General features: G+C 35.5%; 1 protein-coding gene across 4 annotated transcripts in view; it reads left to right on the forward strand.

Annotated features, from left to right (window-relative positions):
- col12a1.L (collagen, type XII, alpha 1 L homeolog) overlaps window positions 1-27,904 on the forward strand; it is a 140,065-nt gene that overhangs the window by 75,013 nt on the left and 37,148 nt on the right. For all 4 annotated transcript variants that reach the window (XM_018240582.2, XM_018240580.2, XM_018240583.2 and 1 more), the window contains 16 exons: window positions 636-765; window positions 4,400-4,542; window positions 4,833-4,962; window positions 8,454-8,596; window positions 10,571-10,700; window positions 11,133-11,252; window positions 12,493-12,639; window positions 17,132-17,248; window positions 18,081-18,227; window positions 18,355-18,429; window positions 19,218-19,357; window positions 20,214-20,337; window positions 22,370-22,513; window positions 23,445-23,609; window positions 25,812-25,850; window positions 25,944-26,082. In XM_018240582.2, the coding sequence (XP_018096071.1) occupies window positions 636-765; window positions 4,400-4,542; window positions 4,833-4,962; window positions 8,454-8,596; window positions 10,571-10,700; window positions 11,133-11,252; window positions 12,493-12,639; window positions 17,132-17,248; window positions 18,081-18,227; window positions 18,355-18,429; window positions 19,218-19,357; window positions 20,214-20,337; window positions 22,370-22,513; window positions 23,445-23,609; window positions 25,812-25,850; window positions 25,944-26,082 (2,033 nt within the window). The remainder of the gene's footprint in view (window positions 1-635; window positions 766-4,399; window positions 4,543-4,832; window positions 4,963-8,453; window positions 8,597-10,570; window positions 10,701-11,132; window positions 11,253-12,492; window positions 12,640-17,131; window positions 17,249-18,080; window positions 18,228-18,354; window positions 18,430-19,217; window positions 19,358-20,213; window positions 20,338-22,369; window positions 22,514-23,444; window positions 23,610-25,811; window positions 25,851-25,943; window positions 26,083-27,904) is intronic.

Here is a 27,904-nt window from a genome sequence, read left to right on the forward strand (position 1 = left end):
GACCGTGATCTCAATAAAGAAAAAGTTACTACATATACTGCACCCTGATGCAGGTGATTATTTTTCCACCGGTGCATTGTAAACTGCGAATGTAGAAATCACAAAAATTGTTTTTTTTTTATTTATAAAATATGACTTTTAAAAAAATCATGAATTTTTCAGAATTTATTAAACCCCAAGGATGGAAAAGTCCGAATCTAAAAATCCGGCATCTCAGACCTGTCGAGGTTGCATATAAGTCAATGGGAGTAGTCCCAATGATTTTTTGATGTGCGCTGGGTTTCAGGCAATACCCCGAAGTTTTCGGGTGAAAATTACAAAAAAAATTGTGAAAATTGTATTTCCCGCAATGCAAATTTCGGGAAAATGTAATAATAAATAAGCGTAAAAAACCCGAGCGGATTTGATCGGAGTTTGTAGCAGAAAATATTGAGATAAATTCGGACTTTGATAAATAACCCCCTTTTAGTTGACAGCTATTTTGCAGGTAGGCAGTAGGAAAAAAACTGAAGATTGATTAGCAAATGTTAACATCTGAACATTCATTGTATTAAAGCAATATGTATGTTGAGAATGCAGGCATACAGTATATGGAGATCTGAGGTTTTTATATTTTATATATTTCATTTGTACAGGTAACAGTTCCTGGAAATACAGTCAATACAGTTCTTAGGAACCTCCAGGCTGACACATCATATACAGTATCTGTTGCCCCTGTCTATTCTGAAGGTGAAGGAGGTCGTATGTCAGAAACAGGAAAGACTTGTAAGTAATCCTGGCGTTTTTGCTGATGTAATTTTGCAAGACTAGTTTAATTAATAATGAGATCTTTCTAAATATTTTAACTTATAGGTTAGCAGATTTTTATGTTAGCTACTGCATTACTAGTTACTTTGGCTGCTGGAAAGAATTAAATTATGCTTTCCCCTTTTTTTGGTGATATTTTCCTATTTATAAAATTCAACCATGCCATCATATAGACTGAGCTGACCAAGTTAGTAGGTTCTGCAACTCTAAGTTGTAATTGACAGAAGTGACGTTTGGCATTCTACTTGAAGCTTGGTTTGCTATGAGAAAGTGGATTTTAACTGTTATTTCCCCCTCTAATTCAGCCACATCTGCATTTTTATTGTATGCTTGGTTTGATATTACAAGACTAAGGAGTTCATGTAATAAAAGTTGCAAATCTTTCTACAGGTCTAGTCATCAATAGCAGTCAATTAGCTGACAGTATTTCTTGGTGACCTAGTTAAAAGTAAATATGTAATTGTATGGTATGAGTTATTATAACTGAGTGAATGTTGAATTTTGGGATCTGGCGTTACTACATATATAATGTTATACCTCAAGAGGATAATTTATTATCACGCATTAGTGAAAATGAGGGTTGCCATTTGATTAAACATTACTGGTACATTTTGGTTTAACAATTTCCCCCGTTTGGAATGAATTGTTCCACCGTGGAAAATAATTGTCTGATTTGAACTTCCTTGTATAAAATTTAAATTGGGGAGTAAAGATTTGTATGGGTAATGGTGCTTAGTTTTTCCACCCCACTCAAAATCAATCACAACCACAGAAAATGTTTTAATCAATATTTTCTGCTGTCAAAATACAACAGTTGATTGTGAAAAATATGTCAAGTTTTAAGTTTTGAAAAAATTCTTTCTTACCTTCTAGTATATCCAAAGGAAGGCAAAAAATAAAGAACCTATTTAATAAATCCTTCTGAAAATGGCACCTGGGACTGAACCCTGGCTTTACATGTAAAATATGGATTAATGTCAGCTGCTTGATATTTTCTCAGTTCCTTAAAAGGCATGCATGTCTTATATTTATTTTTGTTCCTGCCAGTTAATTTGCTCCAGGGAGAGAATTCCACAAACTCACTCTTCTCATTGCACACATGAACCTTAAAGGAATTGTTCAGTATAAAAATAAAAACTGGGTAAATAGATAGGCTGTGCAAAATAAAAAAAAATTCTAATATAGTTAGTTAACCAAAAATGTAATCTATAAAGGCTGGAGTGACTGGATGTGTAACAGAACAGAACACAACTTCCTCTCTTAGTTTCCACTGGCTGGTTAACCTGGTGACCAAGCAGTAACCAATTAGTGCCTCAAGGGGGGCCACATGGGCCATAACTGTCGCTTTTGAATCTGAGCTGAATGCTGAGAACAATTGCAAACTCACTGACCCATGTCAAGTCGCTGACTAACTCAGAGTTAGAGAGCTGAAAAGCAGGAAGTAATGTTCTGGCTGTTCTATTAGACATCCAGCCACTCTTTATTGATAACATTTTTGCTTAACTATCTATATTATAAAATGTTTTATTTTGCACCGCCTATCTATTCAGTTTTTATTTTTACACTGAACTGTTTCTTTAAATAAAACCTACATATATTACATGTCTAATGAACAGAGTGTTTAAGGGATAACTACATTTGAAATTCTCAGATATTGTTCTGGAACAATTCTGGCTGCATCATATACAATGTATTAAATATTATTGCTTATTATTAAAATTAGAAAGGCATAGCCATGAAGGACTTTACAGAACTCTTGCTTTCCATTACAAATGCAGTTGTTTAATTCTAAGGAATCTGGTATGTTAATTGGGTGCCTTTAATTTAAATTGGAATTAAATTGGAATTCAAATTTAATGTACAGTAACAAGAAGAAAATGAACTGATCACTTCTTGGGCAAATCTTATAACAGTGGATGCACAAATCAAAATAACCTTAATATGGCCTTGGAAACTATTTTTAAATTAACAATGGTTTGGCCACTAATGCCATTAATATTCTAAACACCAAAATACTGGACTAATAACTTTGGACAATATTCATTTAAAATAAGCTTATTGTACTGCTTTTCCCCATGAACAGATTTTAAACATATATTAGAAACTGTGTCAAAACAAGTCAAAATATTATAGGACTGTGGAACAATGGCTAATTTTGAATACATCTACAGATGGAACAGAGTCTTTTTGTACCAAAAACCATTAAAAAATGTAATGAGTACCATCTCTAGTGTAAGATTTGAAGGCTTCATCTGAACAATATATATGGAATTTCAACCTCACAAATCCCCACTGTCATAGTAAGGATATTCATTTTGTCATATCAACATATTCAAGAATAATTAGAATTTCTCTAAAAGAGACATTAAGGGGGTTATTTACTAAACTTATTGCATATTGTATTAAAGAAAACCACGACCAAAGCTCCATGACTGATTTTAGTTTATTTATTAAAGGGATAGTTCACCTTTAAGGTAACTTTTATTATGTTATAAAACTGCCAATTCTAAGCAACTTTTTAATTAGTTTTCATTATTTATTTTTTTATAGTTATTTGCCTTTTTCTTCTTTGCAGCTTTCAAATGGGTATCCCTGCTCCCTTCTAAAAAACAAATGCTTTGTAAGGCTACAAATGTATTGTTATTGCTACTTTTTTTTTTTACTGATCTTTCTATTCAGGCTTCTCCTATTCATATCCCAGTCTCACCAATGCATAGTTGCTAGGGTAATTTGGACCCTAGTTAACAGATTGGTTAAGAGGCAAATTGAAGAGCTGCTGAATAAAAAGTGAAATAACTCAAAAACCACAAATAAAAAATGAAAACCAATTGCAAATTGTCTCAGAATATCACTTTCTACATCATACTAAAAGTTAATTTAATGATGAACAACCCCTTTAATAATAAAATTGGTTTAATAATGAAAATCTGAATTGCTCTAATTTTTCAAGCTTTTTTCCTGAATTCCTCGAGATTTTGCCTGTAACCCCTGAAAAAGTCAGATTTTCGGGCTAAACCCATCGCAGACAATGAAGATAGGTGCCTCTCCCATTAGCTTATACAGGACCTTGACAGGTCTGAGATGGTGGATTTTCAGATTCAGGCTTTTTGCAGCATCAGGGTATAATAAATCTCAAAAATTCTAGTGTTTCTTTCCTCTAAAAATTGGAGTTTTCTAGTGAAAAAAAACTCTAATTTGTCGAGATTTTAACATTTGGATTTTAATAAATAACTCCTGTAAAACTGAACCATAGGATTAGTCAGTAGCAAGAAAATAGCAAGGTGTTTTGTAACAAATACCTGGTACTAGTGCAATTTAGCATTTACATTAGTATAGGAACTGCATTATTTCCCAGAGGTAGATAGATAAAATCAATTTTCAAACATAAAAACTGCTGTGGAGCAAGGCTGTTCAGATTTGTTTGTTTATGAAGACATTTATTTGTTTAGCCATTGGCTTCTGTATGGCTGTCTTCCTGCATAGAAGTAACAATTGCATTACGTCATGTTTAAATGGTTTATAATAAATTAGCCACCCCCCAAAAAAATGTATAGCATCTTTGTAAATCATTATTTACTTTTCCCCAATTTAGTGATTTTGGGAACAGCACGAAATATTCAAGTGTACAACCCCACAACAAACACTCTGAATGTTCGCTGGGAGCCTGCTCCTTCAGTGGTCCAGCAATATAGAGTGAACTATGCTCCACTTCTTGGAACACGGCCTGCTGAGTCTGTGAGTCATTTTTCTTCGGGATTATAAACATTCATGAGGCGTGCACAGGGCTGGGTAGATACATTCTTTTGTTTGAATTCTGTGTGAGTAATCAGGAGGTTTTGTTAATTTACTATATCACTGTCTGTGGTTATTAATGTTTTTCTAGAATTCATTGTGTTCTTATATACAGTTATTAGATGTTTCAATGCTATGAAGTTCTGCATTTAATTTCCTGTTATGAGACATTCATCTAAAGTCTGGGGTAATGTAAAAGAAAAAAATAACACAATTCCCTTTGCCATTTTTAGGTTGTAGTTCCTGGCAATACTCACAACGTGCTGCTGGAGCAACTTACTCCTGACACACCATACTCTGTGAATGTTGTGGCTATTTATCCAGATGGTGAGGGGGATCCTAGTAATGGTGAAGGAAAAACATGTAAGTGAATTCACTTTCCACTTCTATGACATTGCATTAACTTTAACCTACGCTGGTGTGATTTTTCTCAGGATCTCCAGCCTTCCTCAACATTGGGCAAGATATTTATTTAATAACCATCTTTGGGCATATTAAAAGTCATAAGGGTAGATTCACTAACGGGAGAGTTTTCACCAGCGTCACCCATCGCATCACTTCGCCAGGAGCAAATACACTACAAATAAGCTAATTCACTAAAATGTGAAGTTTTGTCCCGGGCGTCGAACGCTGGCGACTTTTTGCTAGCGTTACTTTGACTGTGCGAGCATTTCATAGCGAAGATGTGCTAGAATTTATTTGTGCCTTGCAAAACTTCGCTAGTGATTTTACGCATAGGTCAATTTGCATAGGGCAGGAAATTTAAAGTTGGATGGACGTCTTTATTATAAATGTTGCTGCAAATGGTTTAAGTTACCAGTTTATATTACACATGTCCAGGGAACCTTAATAAAGACAAGAGAGTTAATACAATGCCCTACACATGAGCCCACTGTAAAATTAATGTTCCATATGTTTTAAATTGTGTTGAGAAAGCCACTTAACCTAAAAAGTAAGTCAATCCCGCTTAAAAAAGGAAAAATCGCCAGCGTTTTTTGAACTTTAATGCATTTTCCGCTCACAGGATATGATGTAAGTGACAGAAGATTGAGGAAGATCTGGATTCTTTTTAGCACTTTGCCTGGTCTGAGGTGGTGAAGGCAACTTTGACGACAGAGCTAAAGTTCAGTAAAATTTGCGGAGTAACGTCCGTTCGCCAGAAAGAAAAGTCACCTGGCGATAGAGTGCGAAAGACCACTAGCGACGGTCCCGTTCACTATCGAATTGGCGCCTGCGCCTGTTAGTGAATTGGCGATGTTCCTGCGGGGGGCAACGCTCTTTAGTAAATCTGCCCCATAAATGGAATAAAAAATTACATTCTGCAATGCAGTAATGTTAAAAGGCAAGTCAACCTCGAAATAAAAAAAATGCCTAATAAAATAAAACATAATTCGAAGCAACTTTCCAATATACGGTACATTTATTTAAAAATGTCAGTGCTTGTAAAGTTAATTGTAAAAACAATACCTATTGAAAGCATGATTTGCTTAACTCCCGGTTGTTAAAATAATGTTGCAAAAGTCTTAGTTCCCTAGCAACGAATCAGCTACAGCATTACATACTGTATATACAAATAGTTTAAAAACCATAGAAAATTTGGAATGTTTGTATATTGCAAAGTTGCTTAGAATTATGTTTTATTAGTCAAAAATCAAATATTATTTGAGTTGACATTGCCTTTTATTAGACAGCATCCATTATTTGTGTGTTGCACACTTCAAGATCAGTTTGCAAGTGGTCATTTGTCAAAACACATTCATAATATATATCTTTTGTGAGCAAAGGAAAATTTATTTGTGCAGGGGAAAAAGTTTTGCATTTATCTTGCATCAACACTTATACTCATCACTATAATTTTACTCTCCTGGGTACCAGTAAATAAAATGTATGCCAAATCATTATCACTTTATTGATTTCAAAGTCCATAATCATAAGATCTGCCATGTATTACTATGTGATTGAAATGTTAAAATGATGATGAACTTGTGATGCAGAATCTTTTTCTGATGGGGAGTTCTGGGAGTAAAAACTGGAATGCTGGGTTGTTGAGAGTGTTGGTGCTAACAGACCAATTAAAACAGAAAAAAAGGTTTTCTTTACCAAGTAATATATAGGAAATCTTTAATATATAGAAAATCTTTAATTGTTAGAACTTTTGAAGGCAAACCCACTTTAAAATATGAAAAAAACGCCAGCCTTTTTTTAGAACTTTTGTGACTTTTCAGCATACAGGATATGATGTCACTGACATAAGATTGAGGAGGATGTAGCTTCATCTTATCAGTTCGCCAGGTCTAAGGTGCTGAAGGAAAATTCGCACTTGCGTGAATTTGCGGAGTAACAATCATTCGCCTGATCGAAAATTTGCCTCGCTATAGGGAGCAAAACTGCGCTAGTGACGATCTCTTCCGCTAGTGAATTGTCTCTGTGCCTGTTAGTAAACTGGCGATGTTCCTGCAGACTTTGCCCTTTAGTGTATCTGCCCCTATGACTTAGACACTAATGCCCATATGTATTAAAATACAGTGATTTTGCCCATGTACAGTAAATCATGCCAACCTATAAGATGTTTGCTTTCTAACAGGTGACCGGTAAGTGTTACTTGCTGATTGGCTGCTATATGTTGCTGCACCTGTGCAAATACCATCCTGTTTATTTATAAGCATGGAAAATTTATTACTGGGCACTAATTCATAGAAACCAGTCAGTGATTAGCTTACAGTATTTTTTCAGCCAGCTGCAGGTAGAACAACAAAATTAAACATCTGATTGGCTGCCCAGGTGCAATTTTATCCAATGTCCAGTGATCCCCAGTGTCTTATAATACACAAACCCATACAATTTTTAGACTTCTAACTTTGGCATTATAAGGGAATCTGTGCAACAAATTAACTGGGGAAGGATTTTCACAGGCAAATGAAATGTCGTTATTATGCTACTCAGCAAAAATACCTTGTAAGCAATGAAAGATGTAGCAAAGCAAAATCAGTATGGTTCACTAGAAATGTTAGCATTGAAAAAAAAAAATGTGCATTTAGAGCATTCAAGTTACCTGCCAAAATTTTACTAAGTACAAGGAGGCCAATACAGCACACAAAAATGTAGACAGTTAGTATCTCAACAGTACTTTGTCATTGTCATAAGGTGTATAAAAAGTCTGAAAACATTTTGCAGCATGCATTCTATCTATAACTAGAACAAAAATAAGTGCAACCTTTTTGCAACTGCTGTAGTGCAAACAACTCTATAAAATATGTGATTTGTCTGTACTTCTCAAATGCTGCAATAAATGTTGGAAGTGTAATTGAGGTTTCAGAGAGAGGAAATATTTCTGTGAGCATACTTTAATCCTCTAGTACTTTTTGCCGGGTTCAGTATAAAAGCCTTGAAGCTATGTCTAGGTAAGCTGGTGTCTGGCACTGTTTTTAACATTACTGGGCACCAAATTAAATTAAACAATAATTCAGTCTACTGCTCTTGTAATTTAGTGTTCTTCAGTACTCTTGCGGCCTGAATGGATGAAGTTCAGCTCTGTATTATATTAGAATTTTCCTTTCTTTTGCTGACTGCTTTGTAAATCCCTCCAGCAACTCTGGAGCCTTCCAAATATTTGTGGTAACCCTCTTTCCACATTTTAGACTGTGGTAGGTTTATTCCTTAATAATCTGTCATTATGTGCTGGCTGGCAGCATTCAACTATGAAGAATTTGTAAATTAACCAGACACACCGAGTGTTTTAGGAGATTCCTAATATTCTCATTGTTACCTTTTTTATAAAAAATGTTTTTTGTTAGTGGTAAATATAACTTTCTTATTGATAAAACTAAGCTATTGTTATGTTTCATCTATTTTAGTACCTCGCAGTGGGCCAAAAAATATTCGAGTTTTTGGAGAGACCACTAACAGTCTTTCTGTGAACTGGGATCATGCTGATGGACCAGTCCAACAGTACAGAATCATCTATTCACCAACTGTTGGAGATCCCATTGATGAATATGTAAGTTACTTGGATATAACACAGCAATTAAAACTAATATGAACTGTTAATGAGATGCCATATAAAGATCACTTATGTTCTGCAAGGCTTTCGCAAGCAGAAGCAAAGTATTTTGACATATGTCCAAACCATACACTTTGTCAAACCACTTTTATTCATATGTTACTATTTTGTTGAAAATGTGCTTTCTGTTGAAAATACAAGCATTCTACATTCAGTGGTCTGTGTGTTCAACAGATGTACCAATAATCATCACTCTACAAAATGTCTCCAAATGGTTCCCTCAAATTATTACAGTTCTTTACTTTTGTGTATCTAGACAAATGACTGTCTTCACTAAATTTTTTTGAGATTAATTAAACCCTGATCCTGCAAATAGCACAAATCCAAAAAGCCGGCATCTCAGACCTGTCATGGTCTTCTATAATTCAATGGCAGACATTCCTATCCCAAATGGAAGATATCTTGGTCTATGCTGGGTTTAAAAAAATCTGAAAAATTCAGGGTTCTAGGGCGATAACCCGAAAAAAATGAGCGATTTGTAAGTAAAGTCCGAAAAATCATAAGATTCTGGCTTACGCTCCTTCCGTGATCTGATTTTTCGAGTTATTTTAATGATAAAAATGATAAAGTAAAAATCGTGGATGGGAGTTTGGTCAAGCTTTCTTAATTTAAAAAAAAAAACAGATACTTTCAGATTTTAATAAATAATTCCCTTTGTGTGGGCACTGGTGTTGAGTGACTAGATCTGGATTACAGTTTGCATTCCAATTCATGGGTTGGGTTGATGTCAGGGCTCTATTGAAGCCTGATGATTTTCAAATGAAAATAGGGTCCCTAGCCTAGACATAAAAAGCAGCTCCAAACCATTATTACACCTCAACTGAACTTTATTTTGTACATTACAAATTGTACGGCTAATTCACTAAAACAAATCAGCTGCTGCCAAAACCAACCAACCATCAATTAGCTTTGAACAGTCTACTACAAATGCTGTTCATCACAGGAGACCATGCTTATGTTGAAGCCTCTCTGTCCACTTTTTACTATAACTGTACAAAGTGTGTATTTCCTTCAGTTCCATCTTTTTACTGTATTCTTTATTTTCCCCTTAGCTTACATCTTTTAATATGTCTTCATCAGACTATTCTCTTCCCTCTGTACTTTTGTCTCTTTTTCTAATTGACTTGTCATATATCCTTACATAGGGCCTGGCCAGTACCTTTATAATTAGTGTTATTACTTACTGTAGCTGCACCTTGGCAGGAACAGGTTACTACTCAGGTTATGAATGATCAATTTAGTACCTCAACTGAGAATTTAAGACCAGGAGGGAGTTGGCTGGTATCAAGAACAGACTGGTTGGAAAGAATTGCAGTGCACAGAAGGTTTCCAGTAAAGACTAGACATGGTCAGAAAGGCTAGAATTTTGAATGGAACAAGCATGATACAGGCAAGAAAAAAATCCAGCCTGAAAAATACAAACTTGGTCAGAATCAAGGTTCACTATGCATGGAAAGAAAAGGTCGATAGCACTAGAACAAGGCTGGGCAGATTGGCTGGGAAGAAATCAGCAGACTAGACTAAAACAAATCTGCACAGAAGCCAAATCAAGTATGGAAGTCTACAGCGACTATTCAGGCAAGGACTCTAAAATAAGAAGCAAATCAGAGAAGAACAAGATAGAATGTCAAACAAATAAACAAAACACAATATCAAATGCAGTGCAGAGGCAAGAGAACAAACAAAAAATTGCTGGAAACAACATCAAAAACCGGCAGGGTTTGTTTCCTTAGGTGTCAACACAAAGTAAAGCAGACCTCTAAAGCAGCAAAGACTTGTCAGGGTAAAGTAATAATATGCAGGCAGATAACACAGCTATTATGTCATGTTAGTTAACTGAAGCAAACTGTGAACATTTAACACATATAATACTAGTGCTTAGAAAGCTCTTCCTTCATACAACTCTTTCAGACAACAGTACCTGGTAGAAGAAACAATGTGATACTGCAGCCCCTTTTGTCTGACACTCCGTATAAAATTACTGTGGTGGCAGTTTATGCTGATGGCGATGGAGGACAACTGACAGGAAACGGAAGGACAGGTAAAATATTTTTACAGTTGCATACTATTGTGTATGGCACAATATACTGGATGTATTAAATCTTATTTCCTGTTATTGCATGATAGAAAATGGAGCACAGATTCAGATATTAAACATATGAGGAGAGTCCTTTGTGCTTTAGATTTGTGTCCTGTAAAACAGTGATGCCTTTCCAGAATCAAGATATTAAATACAGATGCTCTCAAGAGATAAAAGAAACACGTGCTTAAGGTCTAGCCATGCTTTACAATGACGTCCAAAACCATTCTCTTTGTCAATTAATATTTTTCAGTCTTGAAAATACCGGCTTTCATGCCACATTTTATTTTAAATTAAAGGGATTAGTAACAGAGTTTACCTTTAGGGCTTAAAACCATATGTCATTTGGCAATGTTTCAGATATCTTTATAACATATATATGTTTTTTATCAGTGGGTTTGATTGCACCACGGAACCTTCAAGTGTCTGATGAATGGTACACAAGATTTAGAGTTTCCTGGGATAGAATACCAACTCCTGTTCTTGGATACAAGCTGGTTTATCAGCCACATGGTAAATGTATATATTTTAGCAGTGACGTTATATCATCATAGAGAATGTGTAACTTTATTTTTTAATCTTCCTATATGATTTTTTTTAAATCTTCCTTTAGCTAATATGAATGCATGATTATTTTTCTCCAGATCCAGGTCTCTGCTTATGATTTTTAGTTACTGCATCTGTTTGTGATTTTTTTTTCCAACTTAGTGTTCACCTATTCATAAAATTACATAATTTCTCTCCAAATGCAGGGGGTATAATTGCACACTGAGCAGTTCATCACAATCTTTAATAGTGGGTCCTTATGCTTTGGATTCTATGCTTTTTCAAAGACATTCATCTTATTTAATATACCTGCCTTCTGGCTTATATTGCAATATAGCCACTGGTGATGCACCTTCTTTTCCATTGTGAAGCCAAAATGTAGCCTCAATGCCATACAGAATAACAGGGTTATCCTATGTGCTGGAATTATAATTTACATAATTTACTGTCAGTAACATCCTCTAAAACTGTCAGAAATCCAGTAATTTCTTGCAAAACATTTTTACTATTGGGTATGTCCCAATGATTGTCATACTGGCTATAGCCTTCCTAATTTTCCTTCTTTAGTGCAAGGAACTTGTGTGAAATATCATACAGGGTGCATAGTTTTACATCATCAGGGGCATTGCCAGCCAAAAACATCAGTAATTAAGTTACATAGGAAGGGAGAGACCATAAAAGTATTCCAGGAATTGTCTATAGTGGTAAATAGGTAATAGGTAAATTTATATTGCAATGCAGTAATAATTATTGACATTCCTTTCTTTCCTTCTTAACCATTTTTATTGGAGTTTATAAACATTAGTATACATGCATCATTTGCAATCACATGAGATTGTTTAGATCATCAGTTTAAATGCAAGAATACTTCTTATAAAGTTGTACAACAATAGCTATAGTCATAGCTACTTATATACTAGCATACTCTGCACTCTAGTAATAATGACAATTGAATAGGAATAAAGTGAACATACCAATCTTGACCTAACCTCTACTAGAGATTCAAATAACTGCATACATTTGATAGGTACAAGAAATTTAACTAAACATTTACATTAGGCTCAAACTTAAAATAAAGAGTTAAAATAAAATTTCAAGAGAAATGTCTCTTTCTTTATTGTCTACCATCTGTAAGTAGGGGGACCATTTTCATGTACATAAAAGTTTAATAACATTCCACTAAAATAACCGTGTGTTTGGATTTCAGATTCTGATGAATCAATGGAAGTATTTGCCGGGGATGTGAGTTCCTACACTTTGCAGAATTTGTCTCCTGGCACCACTTATGACGTGAAAGTTTACGCTCAGTATGACACAGGATTAAGTGGGCCACTATCAGGACCTGGGACAACATGTGAGTTTATTGCGCTTACTGTGTTATTTGCAAAGCTCATTTGCAGTTTTATAGTAAATGAATAAATTATTCTTTGCAGTAATACTTTCCATTTAAGATGTTGCACAAACTGCACCTCATTTAGAATATACTCATCATGAAGAGTAGAGATTCTCTGTGTAATTAATAAAAAATATTTCATTGTTCTAGTTTACATATTTTCATACAGATCGATGATTTTAAAAACCTTTTGTTTTATAATGTTCCAGAAAGCTTATTCATAAGAAAATGAGATAAAATGTACATATATTACTGTTATCTCCCTCTGTAATGCTAGTTGTTATGCTTAAAGGAACAGTAACACCACTGGTAAAACTGATCTGTTTGCTTCAGTTTATTTAAACAAGGTGCTGTGTAGCAATGGTGGAAATTGAAAAAAAGCTATATGACTCTTTTAGTAAAATCCTGTTTATTGTATAGATCAGGGCATTGTTAATCTCTTCTGTGTCTGTCAAGTGTTGTGGTATTTAAAGAACTGGAGAGCCATAGGTTGCATATCCCTAATATAGGTTTGAGCTGCTGTTTGAGATCTTTTTTAGGTGATATCTTAAAATCCATATAGTAAATACATAAAGGTGTACTGACTCCTCAGAAAACAGAAGGGTAACCACACAGGGGATATGTGTTTTTTTGGCACAAAGTTTGTGTGACTGGTTTAGTTGGTATACATTTTTGGCTCCTCTTTACTTTTGTATTTTATTTTGTAATTTAAATCACTGTTAGTAAAAATGCAAGTCATTTATGTGGCTGACTAAATCTTAAATTGTTGCTTAAAGGGCATGTTAAGGCAAAAAAATAAAATCCCATTTTTTACTTTCTTTAATTAAAAAGAAACCTATCTCCAATATACTTTAATTAAAAAATGTGTACCGTTTTTATAATAAACCTGACTGTATGCAATGAAATTCTCCCTTCATTTACTGCTGTGGATAGGAATTGTTATACGGCCCCTAACTGCTCTGCAGGGAATCAATCATACATCTGAACAGCAGGGGAGCCCCCGCCTTACTTCCCAGCCATGCAAGAACTCAAGCAGCTTTGTTTGTTTCCCTGTAGAGCAGTTGGCGACTGTGTAGAGATATGTATTGGATTTTATTTTTGCCTTTACATCCCCTTTACTGCTTCCAACTCCAGCTGCAGGGACAAAGATCATGGAGCCAGACTTAAACAGATAAACTGGGATTCTATTTTGATTTGAGGGTTATTGTGCTGCAGCCACTGGTTCTGCAGAATTGGAGAAAGTTTGTATTAAACAATACAAACACTATAAAATCCACATTAGATTACATTCTATTTTAGACTATACTTCCCCTTTAAAGAACTATAGTATACCTACAAACAAAACAGACACCTTGGAATCCTTGCTTTCGTACATAGGAAATGTTGTGAGTAAGTCTTAGTCATATTGTACAGTAAGTTGAAAAGAACTAGCTGAATTTGGAGCCCCATAGGTTGGGATCTGTAGAGCTGGAGTATGCCATACCTCAGTGGTTAGATAAATTCAGGTTATTCATTCACTGTCATTCTCATCAGCTCTTTTATTTTAACTAAGGCATTAGTGATTGTCTCTCTGAAGCTGGAATTTGCCTGTAATCCCCTGCTTACAGGACCCATGGGATTCTTAACAGACTTCTGCTGCTTACTTTTACAGTAGTTCACTTAGTCAGTCTCTATTAGCTGCAGCTGTAGAAAGCAAGGATTGATTTGAGATACAGTCAAACTCTACAAGCATTTGAAAGGGAGCAAGTCATTTTATGACATTTGTTATAGAGGGGAATAGCATGAAATGACCAGTAGCACTGGAAAAGAAAGGGTTTTTATATGGATTCAGCTATAAAATGTAATGTAATCCTGCACTGGTGAAAACAATGTATTTGCTTCATGACAGGAGCTTTAATATACTTTATATAAATAGCACTACTTGAGAACAAAGCACTGTACAGCAGAACAGTGTATTAGTAGAACAAACAGGGGGTCATTACAATAATAAATAGAGATAAGTACAAAATACAATACAAATAAAAAGTACAGTTACAATAACAATTAAGAGCTTAGTGTTGAGGAGACAAGAGGATGGGGGCCCATGCTCGAAGAGCTTACAATCTAAATGAGAGGATAACTTCCAGACACAAATAGGGGGTTATTAAGTGCTGTTGGTTATAGTAGATGAATGTTATAGTAGATGAATGCCATAGAGGTGTCAATTCCCGGTTTAGGTGTTATGCAAGTGCTCTTTGAGTTCTGAAGAGACTGAAGGAGGATTCTCTTCAGAGGAATTCAGGAATGGCATTTTAAATTTAAGAAACAGCAAGACAGAAGGGTTGAGACAGGAAACAGCAGTAGTAGTGGGGGGGTGCAACCAAGTGGTTGCTCTGAGAGGAGCAGAGGAGTCAGCCAGGAACGTATGGAAAGACAAAAGAAGATATGTGATGAGATGTAGAGGAATGGATGGCTTTCAAGGTTATGTATACAGTATATGAGTTATTTTTTGTTTAATGGGAAGCCTTTATAAAGACTTAAAACAGTTGAGGGGTCTGTACCCAATTGCCTGAGATTAGGAGAACTATGGCAGCAATCTTTTTTAGGTTGAGTTTGAGTTCGAGTTTGTGGTGGTTCATCCAGTGGGAGATTGCTAGAAGGCAGTTAGAGATTTGAGTCTCAGTTTCAGCTGTTACTGAAAGTTTTGATAAATATATTTGGGTATGATCGGCATACAGATGATAATTAAGTGAGATCTCCCAAAGACAGAGTGTACAGGGAAAACAACAACAGATCAAGTACAGAGCCTTGTGGCATTCCTGCATTAAGTGGAACTTGGGAGGAGATTTTTGTTAGCATAAGAGACTAAATGATTGGTTAGAAAGGTAAGAAGATGCAGCCTAGTTATGAATATCAAGAGAATGCAGAATTTGCATGAGGAGAGAGTGGTCAACCATATCAAATGCAGATGATAGGTCAATGAGGATTAGGATAGACATGTGACCTTTGTCTTTGGCTCCCTGAAGATCATTTGTAACTGTGCACAATGCAGTCTCTGTAGAATGTGAAGGCCGTAAACCAGATTGCAGAGGGTCCAACAGATTATGAGCATGTGGAAAGTTAGCAATACAGGAGAACACAATACTTTCCAGAACCAAGCAGTAGAACTGAGACAGGATGAAAATTCAACAGATAGGCTTTACACGGGCCTTTTCGAACATAGAGGGGACGTTCCAGAAGTCAGAGAAGAATTGAAGGTGTGCGTAAGTGCTGGAATAAGCTTAGCAGCACAGTGTTTAAGCAGAGAGGAAAGCATAGGGCCATGAGAGCGAGTTGTGAGTGGGGATGACAAGAAAAGCCTGGAGACTATGAAAGTTGTTACAGGATGGAAAGAATTAAGGCATGCAGAACGGGGCTTAAGTTTTTGTTAGTAGAGATGGAAATCTGATTGCAGATGGACTCTACTTTGTTTTTAAAGAAATCAGCAAAGTCCTGAGGAGAGTGTGTCAGGTTGACGATACTGTTGATGATGAAGGAAGAAGAGTATTGAATATAGAAAACATGTGTTGTGGGTTGGATTTGTTATTGTTTATAAGGGTACTGTAGAACTCCTGCTGGGCCTTTGACAAGGCAAAATTGAGGCATGGCAATAGAAATTTATAATGGATAAAGTCTGCTTGTGTACGGGAATTCTTCCATATATGTTCTGCAGATCTTGTACAGGTGCCTAAGAATCAGGTTTGTGAATTCAGTCAGGGGAGTGGATTTTGAGCACAAGGACTCTTAGCCTGTTCTGGGGCAAGTGAGCCAATGGTGAAGGATAGTATGTGATTATACTGACTAACCAGTGTATCATGATCAGACATCTCCCTAAATCAGTAGAGACTGGACCTGAGAGAATGAGCTAAGGCCGGGAGGTCTATGTTAAGCATAAGTGTAAGGAGCAGGTGAGGAATGAGAGTGAGAGATGGAAAATATAAGCAAATGATGATGATCAGAAAGGGGGAAGGGGTTATTGTTAAGACCAGAAAGAGAGCTTTTTTTTAGTAAAGACTAGATCCAGGTCCCATCTGGGTCATCTAGACCATCTAGGTCCCATATAGCATGGTATATAGGACATTCCTGGGGTTATGTAATAAAAAAACTTATGTTTTCCCATGTGCAGTAAATTCTATCCACCAATTAGCAGGTAGCCAACTGGTCACCTGTTTAAAAGCTAACCTCTTATAGTCATGGGATACTACAAATTAGTAGTTTTTATTACATATTACCTGTTTAAACATAGAGTGGTGATACAGTTGACTTATTTCAAATTTAATTTATGGTTCTGTACACACATATTTTTCTGAAAAAAAAGAATTATTTTGTTTGTGGGTGCTTGACAAAGAGATATAACTTTTAAATGTAAATAACATATTTCTATTCACCATAATAAAGTCTTGTAAATTTTTGTGTCCATTATTTTAATTTGCAGTATACTTGAATGTAACTGATTTGACAAGCTATCAGGTTTCATGGGACTCATTTTGTATAAGATGGACTCCTCACCGATCAGCCACTTCGTACAGACTGAAACTGAATCCAGTTGATGGTATGTGTATGCAGACAGTCCAATTAGTCTTCAAAAAGATTTTTTAACGATGTTACTGATAAATCAGTTTTTACTCAGAAGTAAAATATTCAGAGAATCTTCAATAGTGGTTTAATTATGTATATATTCCTGTTTAGTTCAAATAATGTAAACCTAAAATACATTAGATGTTCCTTGATGCCTTACAATTATTATTTTAAAACACTACCTTTAAGAGCACCAGGGAACTCATTCATTTATTTCTGTATCTCGGCATCACAAATTGACTGGCAGTGTTTTGGATGTGTAAAGGTCACAAAAACCTGGGCCCAGGGCACCAAAATGTCAGGGCAGGATGGCACCTGTGGGCCACATCTGAAACGGGCACTTGGCATAAGATTGAAAGAGTTCTCAGAATCAACTGCTGTCCAGTCAACAGAGCTGCTGTATTGGGTAGAATCAGGTGGAAGTGTGAGCAACATGGGGGTTAGCTGTGACCAAGCACCCAGGCCTAGGGAGGTACTATGTATGTGGCCAAATTCAGCCAGACTTTTCATGCTTCATCCCTTGTGAGAGACCACTGTTCAGTAGAGTGATGGTCTTACTAATATAACATTACAGGCAGACATAAATATTGTCTACTAATATGTGGGAAGCCATTAAATTGATAGACAATCCCTTCCATTCTCATTGTGATAAGGCCCACTGACGTAAATACACTAGGAAATCATAAATATATTTAAATAAATTATTCTAGGAGTTAAAACATTAGAAAGGATACTGTGACTTGCAGGGGATATGTGCCCAACCAACTTGTATCATCATCATGTCTTTTTGTTTGTTAAACTTTTAGGATCTAGAGGTCAAGAAATAACAGTAACAGGATCAGAATCATCACACTGTTTTTCGGGACTGAAACAAGACACACCGTATACAGCTACTGTTTTTGTGCAAACACCTAATCTTGAAGGACAAGGGGTTTCAATAAATGAGCGGACATGTAAGTATACATGGTCTATCTAGTATAAGGGGGTTAGAATAAGTAACTGCTCAGTGGTTCGTTTATTTTATGGTTTAATTATATTGTCGCACTAGTTCCCTACATTTCTAACTTGTTTAATTTTTAGTGATCAAGCCTACAGAATCCCCAACTACACTACCTGCTCCACCCCCTCCGCCTACAATTCCACCAGCCCGGGACGGTAAGTAAAGCCTCACAGAGGCTACCTTTGGATATAAAATTGAAATGACTCTTAGGCAGTTGAGGAATATACACGTGTGTATAGATACTTTATATATATAGAAAATCTGATACACATATATTAAAGAGCATGTTTTATCCATCCCATATCAGTGTTGAAGGACAGTCATAGTAGGTAGGACAGGCCCAACTAATGTTTTGATAAGATTGCAGCATACACATGTACTGTACAAATTATTTTACTGTACACTTTTAAGATCTCCACATTGGCCCCTTTGAATTTCTGTTCCAACAAATAAAGAAAGTTTTCTTTTTATAATGAAGAATTACTGAAACCCATTACATATACATGGAGTTCAGATCAAGATTAAGATTACGCATTTACAGTAGACTTTACAGCAGGGCAGAAGGGCAATAACCATGTAACGATAAACCCTCAAGACTTAATTATTTACCATTACACTCCTTTACACCACTGCTATATTAATTAAATAATTTTGCTGGTGAAAAAAATATCCAGGTGAAATCTGGTGGCTGATATCAATCAGCTTTTTTTTTTTTAGCATTTTCTTACCTGATTTATCTTGAATCAATGCCACGTGAACCCTGTGTTCATTCCTTTTAAAGAGTTGTTCATTCTTCTGTAAATTGGTTCACGTTAATCTAATTTCGTCATGCCTTAAACATTTTAATGCTGCATATGTTTGTAGCACATTCCAAGATAACATAGATAAGTAAAAATTTTGAAGGTTTCTTCTTTACCTTTATACTTATCTAATCTTTTCTTAGTGTGCAAAGGGGCCAAAGCAGACATAGTATTCCTCATTGACGGTTCATGGAGTATTGGTGATGATAACTATAATAAAGTCCGTCAGTTTATCTTCAATACTATTGGAGCATTTGATGTAATCAACCCTTCTGGAATCCAGGTGAGTGTTTCTTCAAATCTATAGTTCACTGAATCCCTCCTATATAACAAGCAATTTAATTTAAAGGACAACTAGAGCCTACACACCATTTTTACAATTTATGCTGTTTCTGTATTTTGATAAGACAGTACAGGTATGGGACCTATTATCCAGAATGCTCAGGACCTGTGGTTTTCCAGATAACGGATGTTTCCGTAATTTGGATCTCCATACCTTAAGCATACTAGGAAATTATGTAAACATTAAATAAACTCGAAAAGCTGTTTTTTCTTCCGATAAAAATTATTCTTAGTTTGGATCAAGTACAAGGTAGTGTTTTATTATTACAGATAAAAAGTAAATCATTTTTAAAGATTTGCATAATTGCATTATAATGGACTCTATGGGAGAAGGCCATTCCGTAATTTGAAGCTTTTTGTATAACAGGTTTCTGGATAATGGATCCCATACTTGTATATATAATTAAGGTACTCAGAACAACTATTGCATATCCTTCTTTCTCCCAGCAGTAGGCATCTGTAGATACTTTGTGTGAATTACACCAGTGATAAGCCACAATACCTTCTGATGTGAACAAAGATTTCAGAAATTCTGTCCACTAGATTTCAAAGGATCTTTTTTTCTCTGCATTGCATTTTACATTTCTTTTTGTCCATCTGGTTTTAATAAATATATTGTCTTGTTTATAAAAATGTATCAGTTTCCTTCTCTCTTTTTCCCTTTACTGAAAAAAAAATAGAATGCAAAAAATGTACGTTATTGACCGTGGTGTTGCATTTTAGTGCCAACATTGCGCTAGAAGGAGTTGAAAAGTCATTCTGTTGTAGTAAACACATTTTTTCATGAACTTTTTCAGGTCTCTTTTGTGCAGTTCAGTGATGATGCCCAGACTGAGTTCAAGTTGAATTCTTATGCCGACAAAGCACAGGCTCTAGGAGCACTTGCCAACATCAGATACAAAGGAGGAAACACAAAAACTGGTACACATAATACTTTTTAAAATGCTACAAAATCTATACATTATTTTCAAATAAAGTATCACAATTGTTAACTTGGAAAACAAGTATTCCCATTAAGTGCTGTTTTGAAAAAGAAAAAAGAGTATTTTTTTTATTCCTTCAAAAATCTCAAACCCAGTCCAGCTTCTCAATCAGTTTTGTACAATAGACACACATTAACATAGTTTTGTTGTAAGTTCCTATGGCCAGCAGCATAATATCACATAGGAAATGTGTCCTTCTGCAGTTATAACATGCTTTTTGGTTCCTCTGGCACATTTTGCCTCCAAATTCTGTACTTATCGTGCACATGATGATGCCTTCAGTTGGAGGCTATTTGATGAACATGTACATCACAGGACAGTGCACATGTATTTACTTCCATGTAGAAGAACGGGAGATAGAGGATTGTACTTTTGGTAGCAAGAAGGTAAGCCCAGTGCCAGAAAAGTGAGAAGCAAAGTTATTTCAGGAAATATTTGTCCTTTACTTTTTCCCTGCATAGGATTCAGACAGGTGATAGTGCTTGTCGCAGAGAACCATCTTTTTATAAGGAAAACATTCCAGAAAATATTCCTAACAGTCAGGATGTCTTGTTAAATTAAAATAAATTGAACTGCTGAGAATCCTTCTGCACAACTCAGTTCAATCTATAATAAATCTGCCCTTACAATGCAGATAATATAATATAAAAATATCTTTATATTATATAGATTGTCAAAGTTTGACCCTTCCTAACCCCTCCACTTCAGACATGCAGAGATCAGTAGTGGGGAGTAACATCAGCTGAGGGTTAAGCGTATCTGCACTTGCTCGGTCACATCGCCAGCCAACCAGATTACTGTGATTATGAATAACTACAGACCGGGTATGCGCTAATGCACTTAATGCCATATATATAAAGCAGCCCTCTCTATCACCCTGATCCCGATCTCTGCATGTGTGCTGAACCCAGAATCCGGTAATCACTTCGTTTTAATATACTGTATAAAGGCACATTTTAAAAAAGTTGGCCAATATTCTTCTTTTGCAAAGTACTATTAGTCTGGTGGGACTTTACAAAAGGTGGACATCCCCTTAAACTGTTGTGAAAATCATCATACAATATGAGAATATTCTTACTTGCCTTTACTTAGCAGTACATTTTGAAATACAATTACATTTTGAATGAGAAAAAAAATATTTTAAATATTTAAATACATTATAACATTCCCTTATATGAAAGAGGCTAGAGCAAGTAAAAGTGGAGTGGAGGAAGAATGCTTGTTTGGTGTAGTGTATGTTTGTGGAATGCTAACAGGGTGACTCTTATGATTATAATTATATAACCTATGAGCTAAAGGATTCATTTCTGGACATCAAGGGAAGAAGTTGAACCAAAACCATCTGGTTTCAAATGACATAGTTGTGATCATGCTTTCCTGTCTAGGAGGCATTCCAAGACCTTGTAATGAACTTAAGGTGCAAGGGAAAAAATTTGTGTGGGTATTAACATCAGTGGAAATTATGATATCACTCAGTGACATGATGTAGACTGCCAAATGTAAAACTTTGCCCTACAGAGTAAACTCTCACCAGGTGGATGAACATGAGATAAGGAACTGCTGGCAGGTTACACAGAAAATAAGAAAAGAGAATGTAAAAATCAGAACCATAAGGAAAGCAGATCAGAAATGCTATAAGAGGGAAATATTTAAATGAATAAAAGAACATGATCGATAGGATCAAATGCAGATGGAAGATCAAAAAGGATATGTATAAAATGCTGCAGGAACTGCATAGCAGGAGGTAGAAAAAACATAAAATGAAAGACATATGAAATGAAATGGTTATTAAGCTGACAAGATTTGGGGCCAGATTCAATTCAGTGAGAAAAACATATCTCAAATTGAATTTTGACATTTGTATGATGTTTGTTTGTGTGCATACTTTATCCCCAGAAAAAAATTCTGGTGCTTTCTTATAACTTTCTACTACTTCTAACAGTCATCAAATGAACTTTACTCTGTTACAGGAAAGGCTCTTAAGTTTGTCCATGAGAAAGTAATGACATTTGATAATGGAATGAGAAGATCCGTTCCTAAGGTTCTGGTAGTTGTGACTGATGGCAGATCTCAGGATGAGGTTAAGAAATCAGCCATGGACATTCAGCAGTCTGGTGAGCATTTAAAATAGCACAAATGTACATATGAGATCAGAGGTGTTGAACATCTGGCGTAATTATATCAGCAATAACATCCAGTTAAAGTAGAATATAACTGACCCAAGAAAGCCACAGAAAATGCTCGAAGACACCTTTGTGTGCAAAAGTATGACTAGCATCAAACAATGATAGTATGAATGCATGCTTTTATAAAACCCTGTTTTTTGTACTTTGATCCTTGCTCTAAGGTGCTCCATTTAGAAGGGGTATGTGTATAGAAAACGGATCCGCACACACACTGGTTAATGCAGTCGGGGATTATCCCCTTTTATTTAGCCACCAAACATTCAACGTTTCGGGGGGGGGGGGGGGAACACCCTTCACCAGGAAGAAACACACCACCAGTTGCAGGATTGGTGAACTACAGGTGTGCGGTAGAAGAAATTACATTCCATTTAGAAGGGATGGCACAAGACTGAAATGAGCCCTAGATGTATTTTATTGAGATTCAAAGACTATGGCATTCAAGGAGCCTCAGTGTGCTGGAGAGCTTAGTATGGTGCTGTCTTGAATATCTTGCTTCATGCAAGCACTAACTGACAGATTTTAATTAAGACTATTGACTAAGACCAATTTAACCATGCCCAGCTTTGAAACAGTCAGGAGAAGTCTTATACAAGCAAGTAAGTTTCAAGACCTAATAGAGCAAAACTGTATTATCATACAGTTACTGTGATTCTTTTTTTAAGAATCTGATATTTCACTACTAAATTACTTTTTCTTTACCAAAAAAGGGAATTCTGGTTTTGACATAAATCCTTAAATATATATATATAAACTATTGCAGCAATTCACTTTACTTGGCAGTTTTATTTCATGAGGCAAAGCAATGTCAAAGATATAAAATGTTCACGATCTCACACCATAAAAACATTTTTATCTGCAGGTTTTAGTGTCTTTGTCATTGGTGTGTCTGATGTGGATTATAGTGAGCTAAGAAACATTGGCAGTAAACCAAGTGAGCGCCATGTTTTCATAGTCGATGACTTTGATGCTTTTGAAAAGATTGAAGATAACCTGATCACCTTTGTATGTGAGACTGCAACATCAAGTAAGTTCCAATCGTTAATGTACCCAGCATTTCCCACGCTTTCAAAGGATGTAATCAAATTTATTGAATTTTATACAAAATACACCAAATAGACAGACAAAAAGATAAAAATATAGATAGATATGCAGACATACATACAGATGGATAAATTAACATTATAAGTTCTCCTTTTGCTATTATATCTATTTTCCTTCTTTGTTTTTATTCTTTTGTATTTGACTTGCGCTTATATAGATGCTTTTTCTAGGTATACTTATAAAGAAAATATAAATGCTACAATGCTTTCTCACCTAATGCTACAACAACTTTGCCACCAATCAGAAAGTGTTACTTGTAGTTTACCCAACCCCCCAGATGTACCAGGCACCCTCTGCCATTCAGTTTCTGTAAAAGATGAATGACTTCCAGTAAAGAGCAATTCAGAATGGAGATAATTGTTGAAGAGACATCTGGCAAATTCAAAACAATTCCTACTAGGTAGACAGATATTAATTTGCTAAATAAATAAAGTGTGCAATTAAGGCATCAATGATTTTACCACACATTAGCCAAGATTACATTATAAATAACAGTTGAGTCATTCAGGGGTAGGCCAGATATTAAAGTAAACATCTTTTATTGACTTGTCCATTAAAAAGTAAACAGGGTCACACTGACCTATCTTATTCCTGGCAAAAACAACGGGATTCTAGGAAGTGGGGAAGCATCAGGAAGCTCACTTGCCCCTTGTTCCAGACATGTCAGACTTGCCAGAAAAGTGCTTATCTCATAAAAGGCCATGTTTGATTAAATCATATATCAGGAAGCTGCTTTCAACAATGATACATTATGTTCTTCTGTCTGATCAACTCCTGTTTTTAATTGTGTGGTGGGGTTAGATTTTGAAGCATTCAAGAACAACGCATGCTGCCAAAATTGTATCTGTGCTATCTAGTTGGATTGTATCTTAGATAAATGACTTGGATACTGATATTAATGTAGTGGTACATTTGTGGTAGGAAATAATTCAACGTCTTAAACTGACTTAAGATTAATTGATGGAATACTTATTACACAAGATTTAAATAGTTTCCAAATGTATTCAAACATCTGTCAGTTCACTAACCACCAGGAACAAACAAATAGAGCTCTGTGTTTCAATGTATCTTATTTATTATAAATGTAATTGTTCTGGGAGTTATGTGATTTAATAACATATGAAAGCTGATGGAGCTAATTAATACAGATAACAATAGTCCAACATAACCTATTGGACTTATGTCACATGGGGTGTTTATATCAGCTCTCCTTACTTCAAGTCACTTCCCAACAAGTATCAAAAGAAGGCTCTACAAGTCAGCCTTTACATATGATTATTCCTGGAGCATTTTTGGTGATGATTTGTGGCAAGTGATGGTGCTTACCATTTATGACCTGCAGTGGATCGCAATGCTGCTATAAGTAACGTGTTTGTACTTCAAAGAAAGTGAATGCAATATTTGTTAAAGTTAGAAAAACAGCTGGCCGCAGACCAACTGTTAAAGCTCACAAGGCTCATTTCAAGCCATGTAGTTAGAAATTAATATTGTTGAGGCACAAGTCAATATTTTAATATTTTTAGCTGTGCCACCATAGCTGTAAAATGTTGATATTTACAGTGATGGCTGAGCCCTGCTCAAAAAATTACTACCATAAATATATACATACCGTATATATATATATATATATATATATATATCACTGCCACTTTGGTGACATTTTTAAGAAGAATCACAGTAAATTGTGCTTTACCAAATAACTGTGCATTAACACCCACTTACAAAAGAAGGTTTCATTGTGCATCCATCTTGAAGTTTTTTGGAACTGCTCTGCAATGGCATTGTCTCTGGATTTACTTCTGTACATAATTGTGATATGTGTGATTTAGAAAATAGAGCTCCCAGTATACCAAAACATTAGGCAGTCTTTTAGGAACTACATATCTTTTTTTTGCAGTTGTCTAAACTGTTACTGTCCAGCTGCCGCTGAGCAAACATTCCTAGGTTCCCCAAGCAGTCAGTACTGGGAGTTGTAGTTCAGTGTTGAGGTCAGCAGTCTGGCATTTACTATGTAGATGAGGTAATGCTGCAAATTTCTAGCATAGTTCTGTAAGGATATTGAGTATCTGGAAGGTAAAATAACACAAACTGGCTTGTAATGTTATGGTTTCTGTTTTTTCTGTAGCGTGCCCACTTATTTACCTGGAAGGATACAATTCACCAGGTAATATGATATAAATATCTTGCATCAAGGAATTGTTGTTTTTGTTCTGTTTACTTTAATATATTATTTTGTTTTCTATCTGGAATTTGAAAGGGTTCCGAATGCTGGAAGCATATAACCTAACAGAGAAAAGTTTTGCCTCAGTGCAAGGTGTCTCAATGCAACCAGGATCTTTCAACAGTTTCCCTGCATACAACCTGCATAAAGATGCCTTCATTTCTCTGCCTACCTCGTAAGTGAAAACTTAAATATTTTTAGGGCAATGGAAACAGAACACGAACACTTCCTACATTAACATTTTATACATGAGATGCCTAAATGCCTTATATTACAAATATAAGGCACTATTACTGATTTTAAGGGGGTTATTTATTAAAGGTCATGTGTTTTTCCCAAAAAATGGGAGTTTTTCAAGGATAGTTTCAGATTTTTCGGGATAAAAAAAACTTGAATTTTTTGAGATTTATTATGCTCAAAGCTGCAAAAAGCTTGAATCTGAAAATACTCCAGCTAAAACCTGTCAAGGTCATGTAGAATCAATGGCAGAGGTCTCTTTAACCATTTGAAGATGTTTTTAGACTTCATTATTATCTTGTGTTTTTTTTAGTGGTTTGCACTCGAAAACTCGATCAATTTGAGCTATTCAAGCTTTTTTTTTGCCAATAACTTGATCAGTTGAGTTTTTCCCCCCAATTGCATTGATTCAAGGTTTTGTACATTCGGGTTTTTTCATAAATAAGCAAACATGCGAATTGTGAGTTTATTCGAGGTAGAAAAAAATCTTACACACCTCACAAACTCGACCTTTGATAAATAAACCCCTCAACTAAGATAGCTTACAGGGTTCAGATGTCCCTGTACAGGAATTACGTGCAATGGTTTAGGCAATGGAAATGATTATCTCACAACACAAACAATATCCAATATGATTTATAAGTGAAGATAGCAGGACATTATATCTCTTAGCAATGTTTCCAGCAGTACCTGACCCTTTATAAATGTACTGTATCTGGAATTTCTCTAATAAGAACTACAGAAAAGGTTTTTCTACAAGGAGTAAGTAAGTAGATACAGCTCACTGAAACAAACAAAAAAAAACACTTTCATTACCTGTTGCTATTTATGGCAAGAACAGCTCTCTTTAAAGGCACCCTCCACCTATTTTGTATAATGAAAATGTTATTCTAAGCAATTTACCAATATACAAGAATGAAAAATGTTCAATAACTTCACACTTATTTCTAGATGTAGTTGCTATTGAAAGCAGCATTTGTTTAGGGTACTTGTGAGGCATCTTTGGAAAAGCTGCAGCATATTTTTCCCACCATTGATATAAATGTAAACAGCCATGTGTTGTTTGGGAACATTTAGGGGCACATTTACTTAGCTCGGAAGGAATAGAATAAAAAATACTTTGAATTTCAATTTTTTTTTGGCTACTTCGACCTTCGACTACGACTTCGAATCGAACGTTTCGAACTAAAAATCGTACAACTATTCGACCATTCGATAGTCAAAGTACTGTCTCTTTAAAAAAAACTTCGACCCCCTACTTCGCCACCTAAAACCTACCGAACCTCAATGTTAGCCTATGGGGAAGTTCGAATCGAACGGTTCGAACTAAAAATCGTACAACTATTCGACCATTCGATAGTCAAAGTACTGTCTCTTTAAAAAAAACTTCGACCCCCTACTTCGCCACCTAAAACCTACCGAACCTCAATGTTAGCCTATGGGGAAGTTCCCCATAGGCTTTCTAAGCTTTTTTTGATCGAAGGAATTTCGTTCGATCGATGGATTAAAATCCTTCAAATCATTCGATTCAAAGGATTTAATCGATTTTTCCTTCGATCGTTCAATTGAATGAATTTCGATATTCGAAGTTGAAGGATTTAACTTCACCAGTCAAATATCGAGGGTTAATTAATCCTCGATATTCGACCCTAAGTAAATGTGCCCCTTAATTTACATTTACAAATAATGAATTAATGTATATTGGAAAATGGCATTTTCTTTCACAATGCAAAAACTTGTATTGGGAGGAGGTCCCTTTT

Source organism: Xenopus laevis, chromosome 5L (genome assembly GCF_017654675.1).
Source record: "Xenopus laevis strain J_2021 chromosome 5L, Xenopus_laevis_v10.1, whole genome shotgun sequence".
NCBI classification, from domain to species: Eukaryota; Metazoa; Chordata; class Amphibia; order Anura; family Pipidae; genus Xenopus; species Xenopus laevis.